The 23,527-nt window shown below is 38.5% G+C and overlaps 1 protein-coding gene and 1 long non-coding RNA gene across 2 annotated transcripts; both read left to right on the top strand.

The window, feature by feature from the left end:
- Positions 1-1,520: 1,520 nt before the first annotated feature.
- slco1c1 (solute carrier organic anion transporter family, member 1C1) lies at positions 1,521-21,879 on the top strand. The gene is made up of 15 exons (XM_037267348.1): positions 1,521-1,730; positions 4,694-4,866; positions 7,620-7,761; positions 11,437-11,569; positions 11,668-11,789; positions 11,865-12,011; positions 12,982-13,080; positions 14,230-14,472; positions 14,684-14,848; positions 14,950-15,145; positions 15,280-15,445; positions 17,041-17,213; positions 20,567-20,631; positions 20,922-21,039; positions 21,123-21,879. The coding sequence occupies exons 2-15, from the start codon at positions 4,771-4,773 to the stop codon at positions 21,358-21,360; spliced, it is 2,103 nt and encodes a 700-aa protein (XP_037123243.1). The 5' UTR covers positions 1,521-1,730; positions 4,694-4,770; the 3' UTR covers positions 21,361-21,879.
- Positions 9,896-10,522, top strand: LOC119132250. The gene is made up of 2 exons (XR_005099830.1): positions 9,896-10,156; positions 10,244-10,522. It is a non-coding gene; the product is annotated as an uncharacterized LOC119132250 (long non-coding RNA).
- Positions 21,880-23,527: the final 1,648 nt, after the last annotated feature.

Below are 23,527 nucleotides of genomic sequence, written 5' to 3'. Positions count from 1 at the left end.
GACTTATGCAGCATTGTAAAGCACTCCCTTTCAAAATAAATTACTGGACTGCTGCAACATTTTATGTCTAATTCTCCATTCTTCAAGTTAGTTTTTTCAGGTGAAAACTGCCTCTTCGCCACTCATGAATAATATTCATGCAGGACTCAGAATTCACGTCCTCAATCCAGGTTGAATTGACGACACGTAACCATGGGAACAGAAAAGCATAAATGATTTTGACTATTACCTGTGCACACTGTGCCAGCTGTGAATAAAGGAGGTCAACCGCTGTGTTTTAACATTCATTATTTCTCAAGAGTATGAATAATAACCTCTGACTGCATGAATAATAACCCTAACCCTCGTGGGGTTTTAATAATGTAAAATGAGGTAAACTTTACAACAACGAGGAGCTATCCTGATACAAACCAGTGAGCTCATGACAAATGAATTAAAACTACAATAGGATTCCTTTGAATGTCAGATATGTGGATCTATCTCATACTTATAAAACGGAAAAAACAAAAGCTCACATAGCCATGTAAGTACAAGTGTTTTTAGTTTTCAGCAATACATGCTGTTTAAAAACAACAACAATGACAAAGAGAAGAAACCCTTCTCCCATCCCTCAAAAGGCAATTACAAAACATCCTTAGCGCCCCATGGAGAAATTATAAAAACCCAAGATCAACCTTTATATATAAAACCATCAATCAATATTAGGTACCTTCAGTCTGGATGAGCAACTCTGATTGGCTCGTTAATTAATTGTGACCAGAAAATATAAATATATTTTTACAAATCGAAACAATTCAAAGATTGGGGAAACAATCATTGACGAAAATCCAGAATATGAAAATATAGTGGAGAAAAGACAAAAAGTCTGTGAATATGCGAAACCGCAGGTGATGAACAACGGAGGGATTGGAATAGTAATTTCACTGATGACCACTAGATGCTAGCCATGTCTTAGTCTCACTTACTTATGAGTCTTGTACTACTCTATGCTACAACCTGAGTAGGCCAAATATTTATTTGTGGGTTTGAGATAATATGCAGGACATAGTATCCCAATAAGTTTGAGTGAGTCGATCTTTATGGAAAAAAAATCTTGCACTTGATGTTTTCTTCATCAGTTTTTTGTCCTCCTTGAATGGTAATTGTCATGCAAGAGAGCCCTTTGTCACGTATGTGGTTATTTTATTGTTCAGGTTAGGTTATCATCAACTATTCCACTGGTGGGTATACTAGACTAGGTATTACCAACCTTTTTGAAACAATGATAATAATAATAATATATTTTATTTTAAACGCATATGGCCACACACCAGACAAATTATGTCACGGAGACCTCTTGAGTACTAATCAATGGGATGGGCTACGAGCTTAATTCACATGACTAAAAAAATGTATGCAATATTGATATTACTTCGGAGTGGGATTCGGAGTGACCATCACGCTCCCATTCAACTTCTGTCATTATAGCTTTTATTTTGAAATTTGTCATCCGAGCGCGTTTGCACTTTGCAGCGCTTTACCGCAACGTAGGGTACCAGTAACACTTTTATTGCCAATCTAAATGGAGGCTGGCTTGACTTGATCTTTACAAGTGGAGGCTGGTGTTGTGCCGAAACACCGGACTCCAGTTAAGAGCAGGCGCCTCCTCCCATTCTCTGTCATCTTAAAACACCGGAGCTTACCTGTGCTGTGGTCTCCATCTCGGAAGCACACCACAATTTGTCACGAAGGTAAGCGACTCGCCTTCAAAGTTCAGTTCAGCTCAGTGTGCAATGGAAACGATTTCACACTTCATGTTTTCATTTGCCTCTCGATTGCATGCATGAATGATCTCGATAACTAAAGCAGGCATCCGACAAAGCTATAGAATGAGTCATCTCTGGCATCACGTTTCGTGTAGCTATTCATGATTTAACCCACGGTTGTCTCATTCAATAACTAAAAATGAATTAATATATGATATCATATCGGGTTTCACGATCATTGTATACTGGTACTATTGTAGCAGTGTTTTTTGAAGCGCCCATTAAAGCACCAGAAGCATTAGAAGAAAAGTAAAGCGCGTCACCAAACAAATAAAATGTCACACAAAGTATGAATACTGAAATAATATCTTTCTCCATTCACTTAAAAATCGTGTTGTTTAATTGTTGAAAACTAGCACTTTTTATTTTATGAATGGCAACAGGTATTTTACTCATTGTCCCCCCCGTCAACTGGCATAGATAGATGAGCAAATAATGGACAAATAATTGCATGGTTTTATAATTTCGCCTGCTGATCACGGTCACAGCACACTAGTCACCCATGTTTGGGAATTACTGTATTATATAGTGTGCAGCACAATTAGTAATATAGTAAATAAGTGTGTCCTTGGAAATGTCCGGATTCATATGAATTTGGAGCAAAAGAAAAGGTTGGAATGGTGGAGAATGTGGAAAGTTCCGAGTTTATTGATGGTGTATGGAAGAATGACAATTCAGTTGTTAGAACAAAATGATTATATTACGAAAGATTAGACCGAGGCAAGAAAGAAACGGGTCTTTGGGTTTAATGCATAAACCCTTCATTCATAAGATTAATTAGCAGGGTGAACATCACGTGTAGAATCATTTCACTGGTCAGGTGAGTACAATATATACGGCACATGTGAATGTGTTTTCCCACATGAGCAGTCAATAAAGAGTTAAGCAAGTGAAAGCGTCTGAGGTGTTATTTTACTGTTGTCTAATTGATGTCAGTGGCATTAAACTGGCCCTGCAGCATTCAAAATCATCATGCAAAACACAGTGTTTCAGATAATGTGTTAAGCAATTATTGTTGTTCAAATTAGGGTTTTACTAGAAGATAGGTTTCTTTAATAAAAGGGAGATTTATTATACATTTGTTCACAGTGTAAAACAGTTTATTTGTTTGTCTTATTAACATGTCTCTTGCAAAAATTCAAATTACGTCACACTTTACACACTCTTATTTTGCCTAGTTGAAATTATGTTTTTGAGGGGGTAGTCTTATCCGATGCACGTGAGCTATGAACTAGTTCACTATTGAGAGCCAAGTAGCACAAATAAAATAAGTCATACTGTACTGTAAAAGCTGGAAGCAAAATGGTCAGTTATGCTAGTCCTCATAAAGAAGTGATTCACTCTTGGAGGCAGCACTTCATTGCAAAGTTGGATTCCACTTTTTGTGTCTTGTGTGTATATGGTGCATTATGGAGGTAGAAAGTCTTGTACTTGAAAGAACAAAACTCGTAGTTGAAAAAAAAAAAACTTGAATCTGAAAATAAACGTCCTGAGCTTGAAACTTGAAAAATCAAACAATGCATTCAAAATAAAAATACTTTTTCGAGTTGAAAATAGTGTCGCCTTGGTCAGTTTTTGGAATAAATTATATTTATTTTCAGCTTTCACCTCCATTTATTTTTCAAGATTTGAAGTCTTCTTTTTTTCAGTTGCATGTTTTATATTTTTAGATTCACATCATTTCAGGTTCAACTCTTGTTTTTTCAGATTCGCCTTTCCCAAGTACAAAATCTTTGACCCCAATCTAAATCCGTAAATGGTGGTCATAGGGCAATCCTGCTTGAGGCTCAAACCCATACAAACACTCACCCATACAAACATCCTTTTGTTTAAGAGTCAAATGAGCTAACTAGCAGGCTAAAAGCCTGGGTCACTAACCCACCAGCTAGCACTACCATGAATGCTTCCGAGGCATGAGGTTCCTCCGAAAACCCAGCTCCCAATCTAATTAGCAAAAAGCCCAGGTTGCTAACTCACCAGTGAGTGCTACTTTTAAGGCTCCTAAATAGTTAGGTTCAACTACTCGTGTAGTTTTACAAGGGTGCCAGCTATTCTTTAAAACATTGTCAATGAAAACATTTTACTCACAGACGCATTTTCCGAAAAAGGCAGTCCACAAAAGTTTTTTTTGGTTATTTAATTTCATAGTTAATAGGCTTAGTGTATTCGCTTGGAGCACTTTCACATTTAAAAATAAAAGTGTCTCCTTTAAGTAAATTCAATTTAATATACTTAATCTGGAGCTTGTGACTGCCTCCGCTATGACAACTCCAAAAGATTTTTTTTTTAATAAGCTACATTTTTTTTCAAGGTCCAATTATTTTGGTCTGTCTTAGCCGTGTAGAAATGCAGACTTCCATGCAGTCTTGTTGACAGTAATGCTGTTGGCGTCTTCTGTTTGCGATCCATGCTGAAGTGGCATCACTAATTCTGCCCCCTGAGGCATAACATTCATAGCTTCACATGACTCCTCTCTACGATAAAATATACTGAGTGGGGGTGAAGAGAAAGGGCAAGACTGATAAACTAAGAAAGACAGAACATCTGAAATGGGTTTCATAAATGCCTTGTACAAGTATGTATTTTACCGAAACTTATAAATACAATTCTAATACATGTTGATAAGTTAATAAAATTTTCTGCAGTATAGTTATATGCATTGTTATTTTTGTATATTTTAAATTGCATTTTAGTATTGCTTCGATTTTGGAACTAGAGCTGTTTTTCTAAACAATAAGTATCGTGTTATAGTCTGCTAAATGTATGGTGATTCTTATTCATTTCACAGTGCTACTTACTCATGTGTACTCCCCTTTGCCTGTTGTAGGATGTTTCTGTTTGTGCTGAGAATAAGAAGTGGGTCACATGCTTGAATTATCCATTTACAGGCTTACATGCATCAGTGCCAAGAATTTGCACTTGGTGGTAGACTACAGAAAAGCAGACACAGTGACCTTTCAGGAGGATGGAGGTTGGAGCAGAGCACGGCGCTATGCAGAAGACCCGACGCAGTGACGATGCATCCAGAAAAACACGCCCTTCATCCTGCTCCAGTCTTAAGGCAAGTACTGTCTTTATTTCACAATGAGATGGAAGATGAGATTATTTTGGGAATTTTAATTATTTTGATCTTGTGAAGGAGGGTACTGACGATAAATGTATTGTTAATCCTGTCAATGCGTCACATGTTGCTCCAAACTTGCCTTAGTTGTATAAACACTCTCAATTCAACGTATATAAACTCATATCTTTGGCCACGGTAGGTGTTGAGAATAATAAAAGAATGTTGTGCGGGTCTTATTTAGAAAACTTTAGTTCACTTTTTAACAAGTGTGTGCCCTTTACCATGTTTCCTTTTGAGTGCCTATTGTAAAGCACATTGAATGCTCATTTATTCATCATGAAACATGTAAGCCTCTTTCGAGGTGTAACACCAGAGCTGGCATTTATTGGCCTGCGCCCTTTAAGCAGAACTTAAAGTGGGACAGTCTTGCATTAAGTGAAAGTTCATCAGATTATTGAAACACTGTCTTTTTTTTTAGAACTAGGTCTCAAGTGTAACGTTGTTGTTTTTTTATAACAAAGTCTCAAGTATAACAGTTTGACACTTGGCAAGCTCTTTTCTGGGTTTTATTCTATATCTCCATTGTTGTCCATCTACCTGCCTCACAATGTTTTGTTCCATAGTCCACCTCAAAGAAAGAGCGGAGAAATAAGGGAGAACACAGCATGCGATGTTGTGATTAGACCACCTCAGGCTTTTCCATCTCACTCTCGCCTTTCCTTCTCTGGAAAACCACCTTTAAAAAAAATAAGCAGAAAGTCTTCTTACAAAGTTGGTGGAACTTTAAATAAGATCAAACCCTCTTGTTGCTTCTCCAACCAGATAAAAGTGACGTGAGACAATGGTCTTCAAGCAGCTTCTCATAATACAGACTTTGTTTCTTCTCAGAATTGTTTACATTTGGGTGGGACACGGCACATTCTCCTGCAAATGTAATCCTATACTTACCTGCTTTTTGTTTATTGTACCAAAGAGATTGGGTGACATCTATTGTATCACGACTTTCTTGAGAATGGAGTTATTTGACTGTGCAAAGCTGCACACAAATTCAGATGCACCAATGTCAGAGGAAATTGTGCAATACGATTTAAAAATTGTAACAGAATTTGATCAAACAAAAAGGATCAGAATTTTTTTCTGAACAAAGTGTACACATTATTAGAGGGCGTCATTCATTGTGGAACAAACAATGTCATTGTGAGCTGTAACATGACTGAATTCTCTGACTGGAGGAAAGCTGCTGTAAATTTTACAGCTTGTTTACCCTGCATGCAAATTAAGGGGATTGCTTGATCATCCTTTGATTTTGTGTGCACAATCATTTAGGAAACCAGTTTTCACATAATCCTGCTAATTAAGATTGTCACAATCTAGTGGTGATTATATGCGGCTCAACAGCTTCATTTATTTCTCAAATTGCAAAATGTAGTAATTAGCTGAGAACATCACACTCCAATTTGCTAAAATTTTCAGTTGGCTTACCCAGCATTGATAGGTTGAGATTATAGTGTGTTTGGCTCATATTTTTCATTCAAACAAAACTGTTAATGTACAAATGAATACAGTATCACATATAGGAGTGTCTAACCTTTGCGGTAATGTCATTGAATAGATTTTCACAATCTTATGAATTTATAGAAAACATGTATTATGTTTTTTTAACCGCAGAATAACTCGATTTAATTTTATTTTTTGCCAACAATACCGGTAAAAATCACAATACTATGACTATTTACTAGAACAAAAACATCTACAGTTCATCTCAAAATTTGTTTAGCCGAAAAAAATATATAAAACGTTATTGATTACTTTTAAACGCTGATATGTTCAAATGGAACATAATGATCAAACTTGCCATAAACTGTCATTTACCGCAAGAGAGTGTCAACAACTTGCAAGCTAAAATACATAATTTGCTATCTGAATATGCTATGAAACCTTCATATTTTTCCAAGCACACCTTCATGGTCAATTCCAAATAATTAGTAGCTATTAGATGTATAACACTTGAACTTTAATTGGAGTTAATCAGAGGCACTTTAGATGCTGGCAAGCATGTGCTGACTCCCATTTAACATGAATTTGTTTTGGATTGGTTAATTCTGAACACGACCAAATCCCCGGGGTTTGTGCACACTATGCGACCACATTCTCTCACTTACTTTTACATTCCTTTTCCCTCTCAGCTCCCCCTCATTAAGTCATACAGTTTATACATTATGTTAAAAGTGGAAAAAGTTTTTAAAATATTTATCTTGGTCTCATTATTTTATCAAAGGAAAGCTGTCATTTGAACAGGGGTGGCTGGACTTTACATCCTCAGCAGGTGGTGACTTTTATGCACGCACACTTCACAGTAAAACTTGGAACTGCTGCCTCGCAACTCTTCTCACTGCAGTAAACGAAAAAGGGCAAGGCAGGATGGGTCACGTTCCAAAGAGGTGATGCTAACTGGCTTCTTGATTGACAACAGTAGAAGCCAATAGAAATTAGAAACCAAGCAATACAGACATACACAGATCATTTTGTTCATGGAATCATTTCAAAGGATCTTTGTAATGATAAATTGGAACTGTTATTTGTCATCAGAAAAGATTTGCTTGGTAAAAGCTTAATTCAATCTTGCACTCATCTGAACATGGTTGTTACTTGTCTTCACTTAATGTAAACAAAAGCACCATTGTATGTTGATACAAAGACCCTTTTACGTGTATCTAATTTGTCCTCATCCATTTCCATTCTCCTCTCAGATGTTTCTGGTGGCTCTGTCCTTTGCCTATTTTGCAAAGGCTCTGTCGGGGAGCTACATGAAGAGCACGATAACTCAGTTGGAGAGACGCTTTGACATTCCCAGTTACCTAATAGGCATCATTGATGGGAGCTTTGAGATAGGTACGTAAATCAGCTTGTCATCACTTACATGTCGATGCTGTTTCCAGCCTCCGTGTCGCATTCGTCATCCACTCGCCCCACACTTTTATTCTTTGGAAAAATGAATGGGTCATAATGTTATTCATGGTACCAAGAAAGGATTTCTCAGGCTTGTGTGTGTGGGAGAGAATGGGAGTCATAATGTTGAGCAAGGACAAGCACTTTCTGTGTAGGAATAGAAACTATTTGCTTGTTGACTCAAGATTAATACGGTCCGCTCATGTATTAAACAGTCCTCACAATATTTTGTTTTGCCTTAGCCATGGCATTTCTCACTCACAATTCTAGTGAGTTGCCATTTTTGGCTGGAGGCAAAGTGTAAAATAAACAATACAAATGCGCACGCTGCTGCTGTCATGGAAGGAATGGAGCAGGGTGACCAAACGCAGCTTGGACCAGGGTTTATTGGAGAACTCAAAGACAGACTATAGGAAGGTTGACTAGGGACAAGACTAACTGAACAAAAAGACAAGATAAAGACAGGAACGACGACGACGACGACGACGACAGACGAGAGAAGAGAACAATCCGACAGGGGTGTGACACGCAGACAGGACTTATATACGCGACAGAGAGGCAGGTGACTGTGATTTGTACATAGATTGGGAGTAGACACAGGAAGGAAGGGGCGAGCACACAGACACTGACAGCGGCTGTTTCAGCTCTTAGGTATGGATGGTATGCACACAGAGATTTTCTACAGTGGCAAACTGAAATGTTGAGAGTTTGTTTGTCCTCGGGTTTATCATTTGGTGGAGATGTGAACTAAGTGTGATGTGCGTCACGCCTGTATTTTGACAGCAGATGTTGCAACAATTATCACTGTGAAATGTTCATGGCAGTTTAACGTCATTTGCAATTGTTTACGTATTTATTTGTGTATTGTGTGAATTATTTTTGTGAAATATTGATGAAAAATCCAAACGACCATTCACAAATCCTGAGGGTCGACTATACTTTCAAATATTGTTGGAAGAGATGAACAAGAACAGAAAATACAGGTCACCAAGTTATTTTAAAGAGCAACAAATTGCAATTAACAAAATCACAAAAAAAAGAAACAAGTAAAAAAAGAATGAATTTATTGGTTTCAAACATGTAAACTATATATCATGAATCAAATGAAGACAAAAATAAAAAGCAAAAATAAGGTGAAAGTCATTTAAATGAAGACTTTGTATAAATACTAGGTATAAACAGAAAATCTACTGCACAAAATGGGCAGAGTGGGAAGAAGTAAGACTTATTTAATCCCATCCCCTATCCAATTTAAGACAAAAAATAAAATTTGTAGTTACTTTATTGTTGTCCGTGACTTTCCCATGAAAAAAAACCTATCCAAAAATACTTGACTAAAGTGATTTTGAAAGAGGGGACAAGAGCATTGCACAGAAACATTCGACCTTTTTAATTTTATTAGAACAGGCTACGGCTGAAATGGTTTGCTCGCAGTACTGCAAAAATGCAAAGTAATGCTGACTTTAAGTAGACGGACGCGAAGTTTCTGGGTCAGTTGCATAAACCTACTTGGCTCAACTGTAGCAGTATACATCAAAGAAGCTGCAGTTTGTTACATTGTGAAGATTTCTTCAAAAGAGGCCAAGAGCCTGCCTCAAACTGGTTTCTCTTCAAATTAGACAGAGCACAAGGAGAATTACACAAATCACATATAGCTTTGCTTCACAAAGGTCCTTTTGTTTAACGCTAAGTCAAAATGCATGGATGCAAAGACAGGCTAACAAAACTAGAATCAATGTTGCCTTGTGTAAGCAAAGGTTATTCAAACAAAAAATAGTCTATCGCTTGTGAAAATTTGCTAATATTTGTGCAGTTTGCTGAGCAGTTGTGACTGTATTCTTTGCGTATGTTTTATACTGCTTCTTGTTTGCTAAGAAGGAGCTTCATAATTTATTAAAACCTGAAATCATGATGCAAAAACTGTTCAATTATTTACATTATATTTGATTGATGTTTTTTAAGTAAAATACTTTAGAGTGACATTTGTCTATTTATAAATTTGTACCTGAAAATGTTAATGTTTTAAGGGGAGATAGAATTGATTGCCATTTCTATTTATTCTGATGGAAAAATATGATTTGCGTTACGAGTACTTAAGTTATGAGCATGCTCAAAGAATACATTAAACTCACTTTGAAGGCCCCATTGTAACATGGCACACTTATTCAAAAGTTGAGAAGGTTACCGACATCATCATGACGCTGAATTACATAAATGTAGTCCCTTTTGTCCCATTAAAGATTTTCACATGTGGCCAAGGCAACCAGCTTCACCTGTAGGATTGTTGCCAGGGAAACACCGGCAGGAAGGGCAACATGAATACAAAGAGGAAGGGAAGGTACAAATCTAAACAGAGCACAGTGGGAGAGTATTACAGTGGACAAAAGAGTGGGCTCCATCCATTTTTCAAATAGAGGAAGGGAAGGTACAAATCTAAACAGAGCACAGTGGGAGAGTATTACAGTGGACAAAAGAGTGGGCTCCATCCATTTTTCAAATAGTGGACCTCCCACATACAATATCTGCTGTTTGACATTCACAAATTCATCTGTTCTCAGATTTTTATTTATTTTTTGCTCACGAAATATCATGCCCACTGTATTCAATATTCTGAAATATGGAAACTAAAAGTCTGAATTTGAGAGGTAGGAGGAAATTCTGTGTATTGTATACACGGTGCTCATTTTATTCTAGTGTAAGCATGCCAAACAAAAAAAACACACCCATCAAACTAGTTGTTCACTCCACCAATCTTCACTTAGCCAATGGATCCAATGGTTATGAGTCGGTCAACACCAAAACCATTTTAGTGCTAACTGATACGATGCTATCTGACCTCTGCAGCAGACTTTCCAACCAGCACACACCTCCCTATGAAGCAATATAACTCGTACGTTCTGCTCTGTAATCACATGTACTACATGTTTTTTCTCCATACTGCATTGCTGAAGTAATTTTCGCCATCGTCATCATAATCATTTTTTTTAAACTGTTAACATAGGCTATTGTAAGCACTTTCAAGGGGGTTTGAATTATTCACGGTAAGTTGTTATTTGGTCTCGGGACTGTATTGTATATCCTGTTCAGAGCTGGAGACCTTCCCAGCTGACTTTGGGTACAAGGAAAACTACAGACTGGACTGGTGGGAGTGGGATTATGATAATGTTAATCTTTGTAAAGATCACAGCACTTGATCTGGCTAGCCGTGCTAAATGCATTTCATCTGCTTCATGAAATCACTTGAAAAATCTTGAAGACCTACTGTTTGTTTGAAATGTTGTAATTATCTTTTAAAGGAAGGATAAATCATTAGGCATGGCTTGTAACCATAGCCTTCAAAGGACTAGACATGCAATTTTTGGTACAATTTTCTGACCATGCAGCTTTTAGTCCAGTTTTCTGACTTGATGCAAAGCTAACCTACATAAAATGTTAGCTCATGTTTAAGCTTCATTACTGTGCATTCTTCTGCATGTTATGTCAAATAAACATTATCTTTACGTAGTTAGAAGATTCATGCAGATTATTTTGCTTTCTTGAAATACAAAAGTGGTGGCTTATTTGAATACAGAAAATTTGCATATCAAACAGTTGCTAATATTTGATCTCTTCTGTCAGGTAACCTGTTAGTTATAGCCTTTGTCAGTTACTTTGGTGCCAAGCTCCATCGGCCAAAGATGATTGCAATGGGATGTGTGCTGATGTCTATTGGTACCTTCATCATTGCCCTGCCTCACTTCATCATTGGACGGTTAGTAAAGAACTACAGTACACTAATTTGATTTTTAGTAAACAGATGGAAAATTGGCACTTGTTTTCCTTAGATTTCATTCTAACTTTTATGTACAGATATGAATTTGAATCATCCGCCAAGTGGGTTGTGAATTCAAGCCTTACCTTGTCGCCATGTCTACCCGGCTCAACAGGTGACCCCAGCCAAGATAGTAAATTACCTCAAGTGCCAGTGAAAGGTTTGCGTCTACTCAGATCAACACATTCAGCTGCCCGCACACCGTACCGTACTGGAATAAAATAATCTTCTCCAGAATGTGAAGGAGATTCCAACCTGTCCATGTGGATATATGTACTCCTGGGAAATGTCCTACGAGGGATTGGAGAGACCCCTGTTCAGCCCCTTGGAATCTCCTACATAGATGACTTTGCTACTGAGGAGAATGCTGCATTATACGTGGGTAAGAAAAAAAACACTTTTCAATATCTACGCTGTATACAATATCTGTGCGTGTATTCGTCAGCAGGTTGAACATTTAAGGACATCTCTAAATGCTAATCGATTACCAAAACCAGTAATCCCTCGTTTATCGCGGATAATTGGTTCCAAAAACCACCCGCGATAAGTGAAATCCGCAAAGTACGGTCACCAACAAGAAGTACTGGGCAGGCTAACGAGTTAGTGGAAATGCTAATTCGCGATCGTGCTAACACGCAAAAACGGACTTCTGAAGGAATGTAAACGAACATTTGGAGCAACACTACATTGTCCTAAAGGTTAAACACGTTTCCTCAATTTAGAAGTTTTATTTTGACTTTTAAATGTTTTCTTAATTTGGAAAAAAAATCCGCCATGTAGTGAAGCTGCGATAAACGAAACGCGAAGTAGCGAGGGATCACTGTATACTACTCCACTCTCAAAATATGCAGCATGAAAATAATACTAATGATAATAATAACAATAATAATAATAATAATAATAATAATAATAATGGCAGTCTGCAGGCCTCCCTCATCCACACTGAGTTGCCGCTTCATTCATTCATTCATTCATTCATTCATTCATTCATTCATTCATTCATTCATTCATTCATTCATTCATTCATTCATTCATTCGTTCATCATAAATAGCAGGGGTCCACTCTATATTTTAATTTGTAATATCACCATTCACTACTAGATGGCTTGATTGCATTTGCACTGGGTCTTTTGCACGCTCGACTACTATTTTTTAATTACATCTGGTTAGGAAGTGCGTGCTCCTCCTACTTGATCTACGGATTATCCTTGTTAAACCAAAACGGTTAACAACAGTAATATTTCGTTCACCAATAAATTTTGCCCGTATTCGATATTTAATGGATGTTGATGGTCTTTGCCTGTGTTCAACTTTGTCTACCACATTTTTCAAGTGTATCTTTGGTGTTCTAGGCTGTGTGCAGACCATCTCTGTGGTGGGGCCTGTCTTTGGCTACCTGTTAGGCTCTTTATGTGCAAAAATTTACGTGGACATTGGATTTGTAAAACTGGGTATGTATATTTTCACATTACTTGGTTAGAGAGAATTATTTAATTTTTTTACTTTTACAGCAGCTAAAAACTCAGTTGAATTCATGAAAAGTGATTTTTTTTCTTCCTCTGGCACTTTCAACTAAAGAGCTCGTTCATAAAACTGAGACATGATATTCAATAATACAAAAGCAAGTGCAGCACATTGAGTTGAGTGTGAGTCAGAACAGATGTTCAGGATTAGAATCAGTCACCCTAATGAACCAAAGCAACTTCCAATCAAATAGAGTGCTGTAGAGAGAGTGCAAGTGGCAAGTCAATACAGGCTATGCAAAAACAAGACTCACAGCCCTTAGTCCATATAGAAATTGTGGTCTTTACATGAATTGTTAATGAGGTATTCCATTCAAAATGACTTCATCCCAATTTTTGTTGTTACTTTAGTCATCAAGTCAGAAAACAGTATGTTGGAATGTTATGAGAATCAAATTGTGATTTTCTGGAAAAAAAAAAGTTGCAGGCGGCTCGGTGGCGCACTGGGTAGCACGTCCGCCTCACAGTTAGGAGGGTGCGGGTTCGATTCCACCTCCGGCCCTCCCTGTGTGGAGTTTGCATGTTCTCCCCGGGCCCGCGTGGGTTTTCTCCGGGCACTCCGGTTTCCTCCCACGTCCCAAAAACATGCTTGGTAGGCCGATTGAGCACTCCAAATTGTCCCTAGGTGTGAGTGCGAGTGCGTGTGGTTGTTTGTCTCTGTGTGCCCTGCGATTGGCTGGCAACCGGTTCAGGGTGTCCCCCGCCTACTGCCCGATGACGGCTGGGATAGGCTCCAGCACGCCTGCGACCCCCGTGGGGACTAAGCGGTACAGAAAATGGATGGATGGATGGATGAAAAAAAGTTGCATTGTTCCTTTTTTTAATGAAAAGTTAGAAATGTAAAGACCAAAGCTGTAATAATAATAATAATAATAATATGCCCAATGACGGCTGGGATAGGCTCCAGCACACCTGCGACCCCCGTGGGGACTAAGCGGTCCAGAAAATGGATGGATGGATGGATGGATAATAATAATAATAATAATTAATAATAATAATGCAGTGCCAGCAAATGTACATGACATGTAGACATCAAACATTGACTAAAATTAACTCACTCTATTTACCCCAAAACAGAAACCATCACAATAACTCCAGCAGATTCCCGCTGGGTTGGAGCCTGGTGGTTAGGCTACCTCATAGCCGGCATCATCACTTTACTTTCTGCCATTCCATTCTGGTTTCTGCCTCGCTCGCTACCAGTTCCAGGCTCTCACACCCCAGAAAAGCCTGAGCAGGCAAGTTTTATTAAAGGCTCTGCCCCCATGAAGCACAAGTATCCAGCGGAAGAGCACACCAGTTTCATAGAGATGGCCAAAGGTGAGCCTGGCTAAGGCTTTATCTAAATAAATCTCACACACTCTCGCTCTCTCACACCCACTTCCTACCAAAAAATTCACTCACTCACTCACTCACTCACTCACTCACTCACTCACTCACTCACTCACTCACTCACTCACTCACTCACTCACTCACTCACTCACTCACTCACTCACTCATCTAATAGACTTTTATTCATGTGTTTTCACAGATTTTATTCCAACCCTGCGGACCCTGTTGGGTCACCCTGTTTATCTGATCTACTTGTGTGTGACAATCATCCAGCTCAACTCACTTATTGGCATGGTCACCTACAAACCCAAATACATCGAACAGCACTTTAGACAATCCGCCTCAAAGGCCAACTTTCTAATGGGTATGAATGATTTGTGTACAATAAATAATATATAGTACGCATAGATTCCATACCAATACATGATGATGTTAGTTTTTTTGTGTTTTGTTCACAAATCCCAGGTGTGATTAATATCCCAGCGGTTGCACTTGGGATTTTCTCTGGTGGCCTCCTAATGAAGAAGATGAAGCTGAACATTATAGGAGCAGCCAAATTTGCTTTTGTAACTTCTTTTCTTGGCTATGTCCTCTCTCTGTTTTTCTTTGTGATGAGCTGTGAGAACGCCAAAATTGCTGGAGTGACTCTTCCGTACAACAGGTGGGTTGCTAAAATCAGTAGAAACTCTTGGACTACAGGCTTTTGTCAAATTGTAGAAGGTTTAGAAAGTTTCTGGTACTGTGCACATCACAACCAGTATTTAGTAGCATATTGGCTTGTTCTCTTTCTTCCAGCATGGAGGACATATCTTATGACAAACACTCTCTTTTCAACACCTGCAACTCCAACTGTTTTTGCTCAGCAAATAATTGGGACCCAGTCTGTGGAGGAAATGGAATCACTTTTGTTTCTCCCTGTCTTGCTGGCTGCACCATCTCCACCGGTTCAGGGAAAAACACAGTAAGTAAAACTGTAAAAAGTTAAATGCTTGACCACTTCAACAGGCATGTTGCAGTATAAAAAAAAAACAATCACTGTAAGTAAATGTATGTATAAACGAACGAACGAACAAATGAATGAATAAATAAATTGACATGGTGCGGGCGATTGTTTTGACCCACATGCAGAACGAACTCAGAGAGACCAAAGTGATCGTTAAGGATTTACTGAGATACGGTCGGTAGTTGAGCCGGGTTCCGAAACAGGAGTGGCTGGCTGGTTCCTTGATAGGGGAGGGCGTGAAGCGTCGCCAGAGAGGAGTGGATCTTAGCGGAGATCTGCGAGTGGGGTCCAGGAGCTGAAAGACAAAATCACTCTGTCAGATTTTTCGATGGTACGCGGCGGAGGGCGAACGGGCCGACTGGAGAGCCAGGAGTTGTGGCGTAGGCGAGCAGGGTAGGGAACGTGGTTTCAACAGCTGTAGAGGTGACCAACATCGTCTAATACTCAGGCGACGAGTTGTTGACAGCAAGCTCCTTAAGAGCCTCCCCTTGATGAGCCTGATCGGTGGTGATCAGATCTGTGGATCCTCAGCCACCCTGCTCACGGATGCCACCTGTGGACAGAAAGGAAGTTCCCAGACCCTGACATAAATAAATAAATACATACCGTAATTTTCGGACTATAAGTCGCACCGGAGTATAAGTCGCACCAGCCATAAAATGCCCAAAAAAGTGAAAAAAAACCATATATATGTATATAAATCGCTCCTGAGTATAAGTCGCCCCCCCACCCAAACTATGAAAAAAAAACGCGACTTATAGTCCGAAAATTACGGTAAATAAATATAAATGAATGAATGAATGAATGAATGACTTTTCACATCAAGACCTACGTCACAATTCTTTTTTGCGGACAGTTGTACACATCCAAAGCATATTTTAGGTTCTATTTTTGATTTCATAGAGGCAGCAGCAATTGCGGATGTGGCCCGCGGGACCTACTTGACCTATGTGCTTCAAGTCTTAAGTTTATGAAGGAGCTCAGTGGGTCAAGAAAAAAATATGAGCAGCAAACGACTCTCGTGCTCATTTGAAAAGAAATAGTTCTGTACACCCCTATACTTAATCATCACAGCGTAACTCCACATGATCAGTTTACAGCCGTAACAATTGAGCTGCTGTTCTTCGTCCTCTCGTCTGGAGCACGCTAGGACCTTGTTATGAATGCATACAAGCACGTGGAGCCCATACACAATAGTGAGCCACATGAGTTGTCCTGTGGAAATTTACAATTTTGAGTAAAAGTATTTTGTTATCAACTAATTCCACTCTCCACTGAAATCTGGGATGTGTGATTTTTTTCCTTTATTCTTTTTGGGAGGTGGGTTGTTTTGCCCTTCATTTCAGTCTTTTAGCTCTGATACGGAAAGTGCCTAAGTTTAGACGTGGTTAATAGATTTTTATGAGGAGGAAAAAATCATTTTTTTTACTTTTTACTTACCAAAGTTTCCATAAGAAATCAATTTTTACGGTTAAAAAAACAACAACACTATCACACATGTTCAGTCAGTGTGTCTGTTTTCCAATGATTCATGTATATGCATTATTGTTCAGGTCTTCTCGAACTGTAGCTGTGTGGGTGTGGCTGGTAATCTGACAGCCCATACAGGTCAGTGCCCGGATAAGGACGACTGCGACAGGATGTTCCCGTACTTCTTGGCTCTTTCTGTCATCACGTCCTTCATCATTTCCCTGGGAGGAACACCGGGCTACATGCTCCTCATCAGGTCAGCCTTGTGCCAAAGCTCATCAAAAAGCTTCCATGTCCCTCATCCTTTTGATCATAGAGGTTTTAAAGATCAGTGAGTAGAGCTGAGGTGGTGCTGTGTTTGATTTGGATACCGCATGAGTGAATGCTTTATGTCAATATGGAAATTTTTGCTTGATTTAGCTATCAAATGGGTTATTTAAAGTCTTAGTGTAATTTGCAGTATCTGCTGATTTTTTTTTTTTATCTGTATAGCTGGAAATCCCACTGGGCCACATGATCGGCATTAAATCTTGAAAGGCCAGTTTCTGCTCTTCACAAATCAGATCAGACGATGTTGTGATACTCGTGTCAGAGTGCAAACAGCTACTGTTTAATTTTCTTGTCATTGCTAACATTGGGCGACTAATTAGCACATCCGCCTCACAGTTCAAAGGCTCCAGCCTGCCTCTCTGGAGTTTGCATATTCTCCCTCATACTCGACTTTCCTTTCACATTTTAAAAACATCCACGGTAGATTATAGATTACTAGATTGTCCAGCGGTGTGGATGTGTGCGAGAATGGTTGTTTGCCCTCTGATTGTCTGTCAAGCAATTCAGAGTATACTTTGCCTCTCATCCAATGTCAGCTGGGAGAAACTCCAGGTCTCTTCCTAACATTCCTCCACAATGATCTGAAGTTGTGATATGATGCAACAGGATTGAGCTAAACTGCTGGCCTCTGCCTCAAAGTGCTTGTGAGGCATTCTGATCTCTGTGTGATTTGATTGAAAATAAATCACACACTATCAGAAAAAAAAAGGTGCTAAAATTTTGGGTCATCACTGTTGCCGTACTTTTAAGGTTGCATGATTGAACTGGTTAAACGGTACATATTGGGTGGGACCCTTACAATTTCTACCATTTGTTGTAAATATGTAATTTAGGGTACAAAGGTGACTATTGCCTAGGTTTGGGAAGAGCAAAATAATAAAACAGCTTCTTCTACCACTTCTGATCCATTTTAAATTGTAATAACATCGTGCACCTCTAGGTGGCAGATACCACTTAGTAGCACTTCCAACTGTTTATCACTATTAGAGAAGAACATTGAAATGTTGTCAGCATTTATTGATTGTTTTGGCATTTTAGAATCGCCCTAAGTGCACTCTGAAAGCGCAAAAATATTATTTTAGCTGTTTTTGTCACGGATCGGAAGGAGCAGGGCGACCAAATGCAGCTTGGACCAGGGTTTATTGGAGAACACAAACTAACAGACTCGGCAAACTGACATGACTAAACAAAACAATAACTTGACTGACCGGGACGTGAAACAAGAAGACAGCAGGACATGACGACAACAGGACAGTACGACAACAATGATCCGACAGGGAGTGATGCGCAGACAGGACTTAAATACGAGACAGGTAACGAGAGGTAGGTGACTGTGATTAGTACACGGTTTGTGAGTTGACACAGGAAGGGAGGGGCGAGTATACAGACAGACAGAAACCATGACAACCTAGACACATAGTAACATGGCTGGGGACGAGATGTGACAGTTTTCTTTTTTAGCTTATTTTTCAATTGTACTATACGAAAATCATTTTATTTCCCTTTTACGGTCGACTATGTCCAGCTACAGGCTTGCACGCACAATTGCAGTCATAATAATTAATTGTCATGACCTTGATGTAGCGATCTCTTTGTGTGTCTTGACTGTGAAGAAATTGATAATAAAGCAGACTTTGACTTTGACTTTGAAATGTCTGAGCTGACCTTCTTTTAGGAAAAGTGTCACAGATTGTAGTTGGAGAAATCTCTTTTTTTGATGGCTATACATGGATTGACACATGACATTTATAGACTTCTAACATGCCCAACATTAAGAGACTCCACTGAAGAGACTGTCTATGCGGTTAACCACTTAGGATTAAAATTAAGTTCAGCCATGCATCCATTTTCTAGAACAGAACACCCATTTTAGTCTCTTCCCTTAGACTTCTGGGTATTATGGTAATCATTAGTTCACTGTGCTTTCTGAATGAAGTCATTCTGGAAAATGTACCGTATTGGCCCGAATATAAGACGACCCCCTCTTTTTCAAGACTCAAGTTTGGAAAAAGACTTTTTGAACACCAAATTTAATTTTTATACAGAAAGAAATTACACTACATCTGAAACAAATGATTATAACAATCTATTCGAGAAAAAAAGCATGTTATTTTGCCTCATTCAAATCATGCAAAAACTGTCTATTACATCTTAATATCTGAACATTTAAATATGTAAACTAAAGTGCAATCACATTTGTAAATGAATGGCTTCTGGCTTTTGAAATGTAAATAAACCAATCTACTGTGATAAAACAACAAAATTGCAATAACTGCATTAACCATCAAAGTGAAGTCTAACTGTAACTGTAGTCTTGAAACAAATCTGAATAAGGAAAAACATTGCAATAAAATAATGCAAACTGGTTTAAACTTGAAAGGAGCTGAGATCTGTCGAGTTTTGAGTTTTTCCTTGCCCTCTTGGGAGTTTAAGATCAGGGAATGTTTGAGAATATTTGCCATTTTTCACATGTCCTGAGTGTTGTTAGTCACCTAAATGTTGAACAGAGGCTGTGATTTACCGAAGTCAAATTCCTTGTTTGGCACGCTCAAACATGGCGAATAAAAACTCTTGAATGTCAGAACATTACTCCTCACAAACATCCTCTGCCTCGCTGTGCTCAGTGTCACTGTCCTTACAGTTATCTGTTATCTCTTCTCTTATTTTCTTCTCTTTTCTTTCTTACTGCTATTTTTTATTTTTCTTCTTTGTGTTACCGCTATTTTTATTCTTCGTGACAGGGGCTCGTTTTGGCCTGGGGAGTTAAGTTCAGCCTTCGCTTTAAAGATATCTGGCGCCATCTGGCGTTGTGAATGGGTATAATGTCTAGACCTCGAATGTAAGACAACCCCCACTTTTTTCTTATTTCAATGCAAAAAACACCGTCTTATATTCGGGCCAATACGGTATTTAATCAATGATCAAAACTAAATATATTACTTTCGCTCTCAACACTGCAGTCAGTCAAATGATCTATAGTATTCACAAACAACACAAACACTAGTTTACACACATTTGTGAGTCAGAATTCCTTCGTTTACCTTTGACTGGAACATTTTGAGGTTGAACTTTCAAGTGGAATTTCTGACTTCGCAGCACTCTGAATGACTAAAATGAAAATTTAGACGATCCCCAAATAAAAGCTAGCCAAGAGACCAAACCAAAGAGGGGTTAAAAAGGATTTAAATACTCTGTTATTAGTCCCATCATTCTTTTCAAGACCCACATTTCATATTAAATTATATGTATAATATATGACTCCAAATCTCTTTCTTACAGGTGCATCAAACCACAGCTGAAATCGTTTGCCTTGGGATTCCATGCTCTAGCGACACATACACTTGGTGAGGTCCTTCAAAATGTATTCTATCTGAACTACGTAAACTAGTGATGGGAAAAATGAAACTTCAAATTTACTTTGTGAATCAGTTTTATTTTTTGACTCCTCTAGATGGCACTGTGGGTTTAAATAAAGGGGTGCTTTCAGCCCAATGTTGAGCAGAGAGTGGCATCTAGAGGAGTCAAAAATACTACAACTTGTTTGTGTGGAAAATTTGAAACTTAATTTAACCATTACTGCAAAACCACAATATCGTGTACTGTTGGCTGAAACAATTTTGCCGTCTATATACAGCCGGAATCCCGGCACCCATTTACTTTGGAGCAATCATTGACAGCACATGTTTAAAATGGGGTCAGAAACGCTGCGGTGGAAGAGGAGCTTGTAAAATTTACAACACTACAAAATACAGGTAGAACTCTTTCAGTTAATACATGCGGCATATGAAGTTATTTCCACATGAGCAGAATTTCTTTGTAATTTTTTTCCCATTAGGATCGCCTACCTGGGCCTGACTTTGAGCCTACGGACGATCTCATTTCTAGTGTGCATCCCGGGCTTCATCCTGCTCAGTAGACAGCTGAAGAAGGAGGAACAAGACGCCCTTCGTGGATCTCGAGCCAATGGCGGGACAGAACTGGAAGCGCTCAGAAAGGAAGAATTTGTGATCTCAAATTCTGCGACATTACAAAGAACGTCAGAAAACGGCACAGACCGCGAAACGCGACTGTGATGCCCTTGAAAGGGAAAAGATGACCTCTGAGCACCACCAACCTCCTTTTCATCACATGCAGATGAACAAACTTATCTACATACACACATGCGCGCACACACACACACACACACACACACACACACACACACACACACACACACACAAACACTTGCAGGGAATCATATTAAATCTGATGACAATATTGCTGAATTCTCATATTTGCAGAGATTTCATATACTGTACTTGGATATTTTGCATTTGTATTATATTTGTTTCCCCCCACACATTTTCTTTTTATTTAACACTGTTTTTATGTATGAATGAATAATAATGCCACATTGAAATGAAATACAATTACAAGAAAGAAAAAAGCTGTAACGTCAGTAGAATAAAGTTGTAATGTTAAGAGGAAAAAGTCAAGAGTCAGTATTATGAGAATAAAGTCCGAAATTGCAATTTTATCATGTAAAGTGAACTGCCGCTTTCTGCAGGGTGTGTGTATATATATATATATTTATTTATAGACAAACTGTGCATTCATCAGGTCTTTAATATTAGTTACAATGTTTTAGATTAATTTATATGTATATATTTTATAACATTTAAACTTTTTTGTATTTTGACTTTAGCCCTTACATTACAACTTTATTGCAGTTAGTACTCAGAAATTGAAGGTCTATTGGCCATTACTTTTTTATGATACTAATGTTAGACTAAATGCTAGACACTCAGTTTACACTCTTTATCCTGAGAATAGTTTGACAGTCACTTTTTTTTTTTTTTTTTTTTTAAACGTGTATACATGCTGTACGGTGAGGTCTGATTATCTGACAGCACCAGAACTGTACAGTACAAGAGTTTGAGAGGAGACCGAGAAAAGAGAATGGAACAAAAAAACAAAACAATAAAATTTAAATGAATAGAAAAAATAGACAGCATTAGTAGCAGTAGCAACAACAATGGATTCAAAATTTCCCCCAAGGATTTGGGTCAAATTCAAAATACGATTTTCAAAGGCCCCATGCAGTGTCCTTACAATTGTGATCACTTTACACATCATGAATAGTGGACAAATAGGACAGAACCTGACCGGAGTAGCAAACCTGCCTTTGTGAGGGCTGTTGGTGTGCTGTAGTGTTGAAAGAATAGGCAAATGGAATGTTTCCTGCCCAAAAGTGCCTTGCAGGTTTTACGTACAGTACTGCATATGAAGTCTGTGTGTGATACAATATCACATCAGAGGAGTGTCTCCTGTAAGAAAGACTGCCACCCCACAAGGTCAGTGGGACCTGCCCCCTAAAATTTATTGAAACGTTGGCCTTTTCCCTGCATTTTCACTTTAACCCCATCAAAACAGATATTCCAACAATAATCATAATGGATTCATTGTTTTATCCATTTTGAGTCCTCAATCAACCTAACATGCCTTTTTTAAATGTGGAAAGTACAAGAGAACTCCACACAGTAAGAAGAGATATTTGAACCTTTAACCTCAGAATCATGAGGCAAACGAGCTGCCCTAAGCGTATCCATAACATTAATTCCAGACAGTTTGGTGACTCACTGCACTGCCAGAGCAAAACTCAAAACACTGATTGGACAGAATGCTGTCATATTAAATGCCTCAACTGCTTAACAACAATTCTAGCGAGTGCTCTGATTCGCTAACAGCCGCTTAAGTACATTAATATCCTCAAATGGGCATATTTGTAGTCACCATGGCGATCACTTACTGCCATGTATGGTAGTTTCCACCTGTGCCAAACATTGCCCTCAGCTTTTGATCAATTGATCAACCGTGACATAGTTTGTATTGTTAATATGTATTTAGCTCTACCTCGACATTGTCAGACTTTACACTAGTGACGTTGTTTTGTGATGTTTTTTTGGGGGGGGTTGTGTGCGTGTGTGTGCAGAAAGTGATGCCTAAACTCAACAGACATATGTTCTCAGTTGTTTACTATATTTCTTTCTTGGGGAAAACAAAATATCCTCCTTATATACTTAGCAAAGGTAAATTCAAAATATCTACATAATATCCTCATAAATGTAGACAATATTGTTTTGTATGACTTTATCACTACGGAGGATACATGCTGTATAACCTAATGGGAGGTTCGACTGAATTGTGACTGCTCTCTTTTGAATTCAGCTGTGTCAGGCACAAGTATTAAATACCGACAGA

This window comes from Syngnathus acus, chromosome 13 (assembly GCF_901709675.1).
Source record: "Syngnathus acus chromosome 13, fSynAcu1.2, whole genome shotgun sequence".
In the NCBI taxonomy this organism is placed as follows: domain Eukaryota; kingdom Metazoa; phylum Chordata; class Actinopteri; order Syngnathiformes; family Syngnathidae; genus Syngnathus; species Syngnathus acus.
The sequence above is the reverse complement of the archived record's forward strand: the minus strand, read 5'-3'. Positions and strand labels throughout refer to the sequence as shown.